Here is a 9,864-nt window from a genome sequence, read left to right as displayed (position 1 = left end):
GCCGCCAGGCGGCACCGCGCCAGCACTACCACCCAGGCCTCACGTCTGACACGAACAGCGCGCGCCACCGCGGACCGGGAAGCCCCGGCGTCCTGGCCAATGGGCGCCGCGCTGCGAGTGGCCACGCCCACCGCCCCTCGCGTGTAAAAGGAGTCCGGGCCTGGGCGCGCCGGCTGCTGGCTTCTGATTGGCTGGGGCAAGCAGTGGCCGCAGCGGGCGAAGCCGGTGTTCTAGCACTCGGGGGTGGAGGCCAGAAGCCGGCTGGACTGAAAGGGACGTCTCCTCTCCGTAAGTGAGGCGGGAGCCGGGCGGGAGGCGAGGGCCACGGGCGGGGGACCCCGGGGGGGGGGGCGGAGGATTCAGGGTCCGGGTAGGCCAGTGCCTGTAGAGCCGGAGGAACGAGGCCGGAGCTTCAGGAGCGGATCGTGGCCGAGGGAACGAAAGTCGCGGAGAAGGCAACGATGGCAGACAGGCACCGAGCTGGTGCCAGCTTCGGGGATCCCGGGAGTAGTGGGAGGAGAGGGAGTGCGATCGCACCAGCGTCGGTGTCCAGCCAAGGTCACGAGAAGGTGGGAGATGAGGGCAGGGCGCAGAGCTCGGGCACCTCGGCCTGGCCTTCCCCGGGCGCCACCCGGGGTTTGCGCAGACCTTAGGTGACCCTGTGTCACCGGATGGAGGGGAAAGGCTGTGGCGGAATGCGAATGCCTCTGACAAGGGAACGGGGCGCAGAGATCACAGAAGCACGGCTACAGTTCAGGTGTGCCAACCGCCCTGGTGACTCTGTTATCTGCTTTCCTCGTTTATTCTCGGGGTGAAAAGCAGCCCTTTCTTTGAGGGGGCGATCCCTACCCAGGGAATCTATTTCCGGGACTACAGAGGCACTCTGCAGCTTGATAGTTTTGATGTAAATTCTTGACAGGTTCAAATGGTTCCCAGTGCTCATGGAGTATGCTTGGGGGTCTTTATTTCTCTGCACCAATACTTGAATGGGTTTCTTAAGATACAAATCCTCGTGTCCTGTCCCTGGCCGTTTGAACCACAATCTCAAGGCTGGCACCTTGGCAGCCATTTTGCAGAAGCAGACAGGTAACTTAGGCAAAATCAGAATTTGAAACCATTGTTTTAGATAATAGTTCACCTGATGCCCAACCATTTTCTTATTTACCTCTTCTGGGGTGCCGTGCGTTTGGAAAAGTCTGTCAGAAGTCAGTCCTGGCCTTACAGAATGAATAATAATGTGCTCGGCAAACTTTCAAAAAAAAAATGTTTGACTATCTGATTATTGCTGTCTTGAAAATACGTTCTACTTTCTGACAGATGTAGGTCAGTCATTGGTGAGTGAGAAAAGAGAATCTAGTGGGGAAAAAATTCTTTAAATCGAATTGAAATGGTCAGATAATCTAGCTGAAGAAAGAACATCCCGTTTAAGTGTAGGCGTGATGTACACAGTTTTACAGTTCAAAGGGAGTATGAATTTTTATAAACGACCATATTTCATGAATACTACTAGTACTACCACCACCACCTCCTCTCTCCTCCTCCTCTTATTCCTCCTTCTCCTCTTCTTCCTTCTCCTCCTCCTCCTCTGCCTCCAGCAAGGTCTTGCTGTGTAGCCCAGGCTAGCTTCAAACTTGAGACCTCCTGCCTCCCTTAGTCCGACACTGACATTACACGCAAGTGCCACCACGCCGCACTCTTGAGTCTCCTCATCTCTTTGTAGCCCTCTCTGGTAGTCAGATGCATATATAATTGGTACAAATTCGCACCAATGCACTGGAGTAGGTGCCTCTATCCGTTGGGTCATGTGATTATAACTCTACCCGTGAGGCTTTCTGTGAGCTCCAGACTCATCTTCAGCTCCCTGCCAGGCATCTGCCTGCTCACGCCTGATGGGCATCTTTTGTAAATTTGATTTCATTGCTTTTTGCTGTCTTGAAACAGGGTGTTGCTGTAGCCTGGGCTAGCTTTGCACTCGTGATATTCCTCCTTCTTGAGTGCTGAAATTATAGGCACGCATCACCACTCTGGCTGTGATCAATCCCCTAAAAGAAATAATGGCTACATAGCCACATTATGAAATATGCAGCATCCTGACAGTGAGGTCAGATGCCCCACCCATTCACGGGTGATGAAGGGAAGGAATGGGCGTCTTCTGTTCCTTTATGTACAGTAAAGAGATAGTTGTCCCCCTCCCCCCGTGAAAAGAGCAGAAAGCCTTTTGCTCCATGAACCCATTGGACAGTAATATCCACATAGGAAATGGAGAAATGATGCCACCTGTGATTTGTTTCCTTATTTATTTATGGTTTGTTGACTATGCTAGGTCTAACCCATGACCCCAAGCATGCTAGGCAAACGCTCTGTCACTGCCCTGTATCCCAACACAGTAGAGATGCCTATAGCATGATGAGTGCCGGAGGCATAAACACAAGGAGAGGTTTGTTTTGTTTTATACTTTTGAGACAGAGTCCCTCTATTATGTAGCTCTGGCTGTCCTAGAACTCAGAGATCCACCTGCCTCTGCCTCTTGAGTGCTGGGATTAAAGATATGTATTACCCTACCCAGCCACAAAGGGATGTTCTTAAAGTAGGTTATAGTCTGATAACTTTGTTTCTTGTAGCTTCGAGGAATCAAGACCTACTCAGGATATTTTCTCTTTTTTGTAGATGCTCCATAAGAACAGTAGAAGGAAATGGACGCTCGGGTGTATACAGCCCGATGTGTTTGTACTGCCTGATTAAATTCTTTAAAAGTACTCGCTATGTCACGCCATGGAGACATATGCAGGCAGGGCAGGTGTAGTTAAACAGGTGTTTGTAAGTGTCATTACAAATGCAGGCTTCTGTAAGAGTGTGTAACCAAAGTACTCATAAACAAACCAGAGAGGACTTTCCCGAGGAGCCCAGTTCACAGAGCACGCAGCTCTGCAAATGCTCCGAGCCGGCCTGGAGCTGGGGTCCTCCTCCTCCAGACTCCGAGTGCTGGTGTTACTGCCGTGTGCACAGCGCCTGGAGGGTTTGTTTTATTTTGCAAGTGTAACGAGCGTCCTGAACCTTGAGCTTGCTGAGCCTTGCACACACAGCAGCTTAGCAAGGTGGATTGTGTTAGGAAGTAATGGAGCACTAAGGAAAGGAAAGGAAAAGTCTCAGTTTAATCTGCACACTCTAGCTCCCTAATTTTCTTCTCTGTTGATGACAGTATCGACTCCTTAGGGAGCGTAGGGCTTGGAGACATGAGCTCACTTTTCAAACTAAGCATTCCCCCTTTAGAGCTGGGGTTTCTTTCAGGTCTTATTTGCTGCCACTCAACCCCCTTGAATACCACTCTGTCACCTTTGAGATTTTTCTTGCTGAAGGGAGTGTGCTGCACACGAGGAGGATTGTGTATGCTAATGGATGGATGGATAGCAGTTGCTACCATTTGGAGAGTTGTGTACCGTATGTTGTGTTTGCCTTCTTCGTTTGCTCTGTGGGTCAGGATTACAGGCAGTTCAAAAGGAGATACACAATAAGGAAGAAACAGATTTTCCATTCCTGCATCATGATGAACTTGCGTGTGAAGAGTGATTGTAGAGGGAACCTTTGCTCTCTGTTATGGTGGAATGGATTCTTTTTGTCCTGCTCCTTTATTCATTTAACTATTGAGCTCATATTGGCCTTCTCTGAGTGCCACATAAAAGGATGTTGTAAAAAGAAGATAGGGAGTTTAAAGAGGAAGCCTGGGGAACCTTAGAGTGTCAAAGAAGGGGAATCAGAAGGAGGCCTACTGGGTGTCAAATAAGGCCCTGGAGGAGTTGTTTTCTGTTTGTAGTGATGTTAACAATGATAACCTCAGATAGAAAGAAAGAAGAAAAGAGAGGAAGAAAAAACCCAGCAGCATGGTGGTGTGTGCCTTTAATTAATCCCATCTCCCAGGAGGCAGAGGCAGGCAGATCTCTGAGTTTGATGCCAGCCTGATCTATATATTGAGTTCCAAGATAGCCAGGGCTATGAAAAGAGACCCTGTCTCAAAACAAAACAAGAAAACCCCCAAAATGATGCAATGGGACATGAACGCATATCTATAAGAAGCTATTTCAGTCTTCTCCAGCTTTAGGAATCCAGCACCTTCTGGTCTCCTTAGGCACTTACAAGCATACACAGACAGACATCTACACATTCTTTTAAAGAATATTGCTGTTTTCACAGTATGTTAAAGGAAAAATTGTTAGATGAGAGAATAGGCAAAATGATGGAAGAATACACACACACACACACACACACACACACACACACACACACACAGAGTTCTCTAATTGTGAAAGTTCAATTCTAAAATTCTTTTTTCAATTTCACAGATAACAGATACCGTGGAAACTAGGCATAGATGTAGCCAGACTTTTGTCTACTTTGCGACTTCTTCTTACTGCCTTTTCAATCCCCTAACACTAAACAGAGAAAAAAGGATAGAGGTGGGAAAGGGTGACATCATTATCATCTCACTGCTTCCTGCTGACTGGGCGTCCAGTTCCTTGGGGGAAGTTTGATCTTTACTGTCAGGATATCTAATTTCTTCTTTTCATTTCTTTGCACATGACTACTTAACAAGCCATATCGCCTCTTGGAACCCCAGCCTTCTATACCCTCTAAAAAGTTCCCAGAATTCCAAATGTCACAGTCACAGAAACTATCTGCAGCTGCAAAACCTCGCCTCTGCTAGAGCATGAGGCAGATCATAGTCAGCTGCTCTGGACAGTCTGAAGCAGCCCCACTTCTCACACCTGAGATTAAAAGAAAAGCACATTCCTATTTCTGTTTTTTAAACCAAATTTCCCACCACACATAATAGTTCATTCAGTATTGAATCATATTCTAGATGCTTTTAATTACACAATGTCAAAAAAATTCTCTTTCAGGAAGACTCTTCAAGAAATCACAATGTCAACCAACACAGACCTTTCTCTCTCTTCATACGATGAAGGTCAGGGGTCCAAGTTTATTCGGAAAGCTAGGGAGACACCGTTTGTCCCCATTGGTAAGTTGGCTGATGCTCTGATAAGCAGCCTGCTGTGAGCTTGGAGCAGTGGAAGCATGATAAATTTGTGTATTGAGTAGATCCTCAAATACCTTTTTACTTATTTTGTTGAAATATGGGAAGATCGATATCATATCATATAAATCTCATCACAAAAGTTCTGTGTGTATTCAGATTTTTGGCTGTTATTTCAGTGCCCCGTGCTGTGTGAGGATTCCCAGGAACACCTTCTGACCCAGAGATTTACCAGGACTCAAGACAAAACCCTGTAAAGGTTTCTAGCGCTGAGAGACTAGAGAGGAAAGTCAGCAAAGACATCCGAGATGGAGCACAAGCCTACGGTGCTTCCTAGAGGACATGCATCCTCCCAGCAGTGACACGGGCAGGCACGGGCTGCCACACTGTGATTAGGTTGTATTGAGGTCGGTCACAGAGACATGCAGTGTCCATGAAACAGAAATATGATCGACCACCAATGGAAATTCTAAAATCAGTAAATTGGAATAATTTATTCACTTAAAGCAGATACAAATTATAATTAGTATTAAAGCACTAGAAATATTCCCTTAAGTTGGCAGTTGATCAGGGATCTGTGTGAACTCTGCCATTGTTGCCTGGAGAGCCTGTCATTTTTCATAGGGCAGGGCAGGAGCTGTGTACACACTTTAGGAAGAAACCCTGTGGTCTGTGGGCAATATAATTATCAGCACCGGGAATACAGGAAAATCAAATGAGAAGCGACTAGACCAGTTAGCGAAGAGAGTGCTGTCCGTGTTATAAAATCCATCACCGGGCTGGAGAGATGGCTCAGCCGTTAAGAGCACCCGACTGCTCTTCCAGAGGTCCTGAGTTAAATTCCCAGCAACCACATGGTGGCTCACAACCATCTGTAAAGAGATCTGATGCCCTCTTCTGGTGTATCTGAAGACAGCTACAGTATACTTATTAATAATAAATGAATAAATCTTTAAAAAAAATCCATCACCAAGAGCATCAAAAGGAAGAGAAAAAGTCTCACACTCGCAGGTGGCAGTCTCACTGAAGTTGGGGCAGGAACCTGAAGGGGTTGGATCCATGTGGATAGAAGCAGCTGACTGCCTCACTCACCCCAGGCTCACGTTCACCCAGCTACTTTTCCAGCTCAGGTCACCTGCCAAAAAGGAATGGCGCCAACCACAGTGGACTGGGCCCTCCCACTGTCAGTCAAGACAGGATCTCATAGACATGACCACAGGCCATTCTGATGTGGGCAATGCCACAGTCCAGACTGCTTCACTTGACTCTCTCTTAGCAATGGTTCTCAACCTGTGGGTTTCAACCCGTTTACAGGGGTCACCTAAGGACTATGGGAAAACGCAGATATTTATCTTGCAATTCATAACAGTGGCAAATGAAGTAGCAACAAATATGATTTTATGATTGGGGTCACCATAAGGACTATATAAAGGGTCACAGCATTAGGAAGGTTGGGAACCCTGTTCTAGAGTGTCACATTCACCCGGAGGCCAACTAGGACATTACTTCATTGATCCATTGGAAAACATGAAGGGGAAAAGCCAAGCTGGATTTCCATTCTCTCCGTTCTACAGCTTTCTGGTCTGGGTCTGACACATTCTATTTACTCTGAGGATAGTGCTGTTGCCCCCCGTTTTCCCTCTCCAGTGCTAACACAGTCATTGCCCACTTCCCCTCCCTCTGCTTTAACAGTCCAGCCACTGCAAGCTTAGCCTCTTGAGTGTGTGTGCTGCCCATTTTATACTGACTGCTAATTCTAGTTTGAGGCTGTGCAGTCTACTATGCAGTCTAGGTGTCAGCCTTTTTGAAATTTAGTGTTCTTTGTGGCCTAATGCATGACCGTATTTTTGTCAAAATTTCCTAAATGTTTGAGAGACCGTATGGTCTGTTTTAAAATTAAATTTTTGTTTCTTTGTTATTGTATATGTGTGTATATGTGCATGTGACACAGCACTCATGGAGGTCTGAGGATGACGTTCATAGGTTGGTTCTCTCCTTCCACCATGTTGAGGCAGCTCTCTTTTACTTTCTCTGCACTACATACCCCAGGCTAGCTGGCCTTTGACCTCCGGTCTCCACCTTCCAGCCGCCCATAGGAGGGCCGCTGGGATTACAGATACTCACCACATCTGGCTTTAAACAAACAATCAAACTTGGATTCCTGGAACTGGATTCATTGCCCAGCTTGGTGCAGTTTACCTGCTAAGACAACTCACTGACCCCTGGCATTAAATCTGTCTACTTATTCCATAAGCCCACATTTTTTTCAGAAGTAATCTTTGGCTGGGCATTGTAATACATGCTCTAACCCAGCACCTGGAAAGTAGGGGCAGGAGCAAAATGTGAGGCCAGCCTGGGATGCATAAGACCCAGTGCTTAAGAGACAGAACCAGGTGGAGTTCAAGGCCAGCTTACTCACTGAATTCTAGCTATGGGCTTGTGAAGCAGAAAAGGTTGACAGTTTAGTTGGTGTGTTAATTAATGATCTGATAAAGTCTCCTTACAAAGACAGCAGGAAGTGCATGGTTAATGCTGAGATTGAGTTGGTCCCCTCCCGTGCATCTAACAGGGTTGTGACTCTGTTGTAGGAATGGCCGGCTTCGCAGCGATTGTTGCATATGGGCTCTACAAGCTGAAGAGCAGGGGAAACACGAAGATGTCTATTCACTTGATCCACATGCGTGTGGCAGCCCAGGGCTTTGTTGTGGGGGCCATGACTCTTGGTAGGTTCATCAGTACATTATTTTTGGGGTTTTTTTGTTTGGTTTTTTTTTTCAGAGCTGGGGACCGAACCCAGGGCCTTGTGCTTGCTAGGCAAGCACTCTACCACTGAGCTAAATCCCCAACTCCTCGTCAGTACATTGTTAGGTTTCTGTTTCTCATTGATGCTTTTTTCCTTACAAAGCAAAGTAAATACTTTTGCTGATCTTAAAACAGTTTGAAAATACCGTTTATTCATTTTCTTATGAAAGAATGATTAATTAGAGCAGTGACAGGCTTTGCCTCCTATTCTGTAACTCTTCAATTCCATTGCTCAGATTCTGAACATAGGTTAGTAGTAACAGTTTTCTGAGAAGGCTATGACAGTTGTATTGAGTTTGAGAAGGTAGAAAAGATTCTAAAATGTACATGCTTTTACTGGCATCATGATGTACTGACTTTATCTTATATAATGTGGTGGGTGTTTCTAAATTTGCCTGGTAAATACTGATTGTTGATTAAAACAGTGGGACACAGTGAGTGAGCTGCGCACACTGCCCTGTCCTGTCGACTGTGGTGTGTTTTCTGAATGCTGAAGGAGATGTTTTAATGCTTCTCTTCTTTTTCTTTAGGTATGGGCTATTCCATGTATCAAGAATTCTGGGCCAAGCGTAAGCCTTAGAAGAGCTGCTGCCTTGGTCTGGGAAGTGCTTGCTTTAGTTAGACGTCTCATATTGAGGTTACATGTTTGTGTCTGCAATAAATAACATATGGTTTAGACAAAACACAGTATTGAATGTTGGTTTACTTTCTGGCCAACTTGATTTGCCTGGTGACCAGATTGTTAGTGACTGATTCACTAACTAGGTCGCTAAGGGGGTCAGGGTAACACAGAAGAAATCTGTCACCTGAAAGTACTTGGTCACAGTGCTTTCCTTACACCCTTATGATGAAAGTCACTGTAAGAAGGGCTGCTGGCAGTCCAGGCACACCCTGTGTGCAGAGTCGGCCATGCTTTGGGAGGGTGTCAGGAAAGAGTCATTTACTTTGTCTGCCTGTGGGCTGACTTCAGAACTTCAGGTCTTAAGGTTTGCTGGCTTCTGAAAACACTTTCTAAAGAGCCCATGAAATATAAATATAACTAACTTAGAAAGCCCTGTACCTCAGTAGGAGGGAGCGCGTGTGTGTGTGTGTGCGCGTGTGTGAGTGTGTGTAACAACCCAGAAAGCTGGTAAGAGCTGCAGAGAGGCAGTGTTTATTAGATTCACACTTAGACACTGATTGTGGGTTCTGGTTTAGCTCTTTTATAATTGTAAAGTTATATTTTTGCTGCTTTGTAATAGGATAATTCTTAAGCATCATCTTAAAATAGAGGTATTTTGTTTCTTTTTTGTGGTGCTGGGCATTAAGTGCAGGGTCTCACATAGGCTAAGCAAGTGCTGTGCACTGAGTTGAACCCCAGCAGAAGTAGGTGCTGCAAGTGTAAAACAAGGCTAAAGGGCCTAATGCACACAGCCTGTGCAGGCCGCGTGGCCACCGTCTATAAGGCCATGGCTATTAAAGTACCGAAGGTGAGAGGTGAACGGTGGGCGGGCTGGTTTTTCCAATATTTACATACAAATTTGGATACACAGAATATTAAATGCACTGTAAAATCCCCCTGTCCAACCTGAACTTACATTCCATCCACAGTGCCAAGATGGTGTATGTATTGTTATTAAAATAAGTCTGAACATATCAGATGTCTTGTTTTTATTTCAGTTTTGAAAAAATAAGTCCTTCCTTAGACCAGCACAAAGATTAGAAAACAATACCTGTGGTGAGAGACTGTTAGAGGCCACCTCTAGCTAAAACTGACTGCGGGCATCTGTTGGGTACTTACTGAGTGGCCCACCCTGCTCTGAGAATTATACTTTAATTGTGTGTAGTTGTGAGTGTGTATGTGGGTATGTACGTATGAGTGCAAGTGCCTTTGGAGACTGAAAGCATTGAGCATCTCTGGAGCTGGAGTTCTAGGCAGTTGTGCTGGGAATTAAATTGGGTTCTCTGCAAGAGTACTTCATGCTCTCAACCATTGAGCAATCTCTCCAACCCCCTCCTTTTATCTCTTAATTGTACAGCAGTCACAGGACAAT

General features: G+C 45.9%; 1 protein-coding gene across 1 annotated transcript; it reads left to right on the top strand.

Moving 5' to 3' along the window:
* The first annotated feature begins 232 nt into the window (after window positions 1-232).
* Higd1a (HIG1 hypoxia inducible domain family, member 1A) lies at window positions 233-9,466 on the top strand. Its single transcript, NM_080902.4, has 4 exons — window positions 233-288; window positions 4,896-5,014; window positions 7,618-7,752; window positions 8,362-9,466. The coding sequence occupies exons 2-4, from the start codon at window positions 4,918-4,920 to the stop codon at window positions 8,409-8,411; spliced, it is 282 nt and encodes a 93-aa protein (NP_543178.2). The 5' UTR covers window positions 233-288; window positions 4,896-4,917; the 3' UTR covers window positions 8,412-9,466.
* Window positions 9,467-9,864: the final 398 nt, after the last annotated feature.

Source organism: Rattus norvegicus, chromosome 8 (assembly GCF_021556685.1).
Source record: "Rattus norvegicus strain SHRSP/BbbUtx chromosome 8, alternate assembly SHRSP_T2T, whole genome shotgun sequence".
NCBI lineage: Eukaryota > Metazoa > Chordata > Mammalia > Rodentia > Muridae > Rattus > Rattus norvegicus.
Note: the sequence above shows the minus strand (reverse complement) of the source record. Positions and strands in the feature narration are given on the sequence as shown.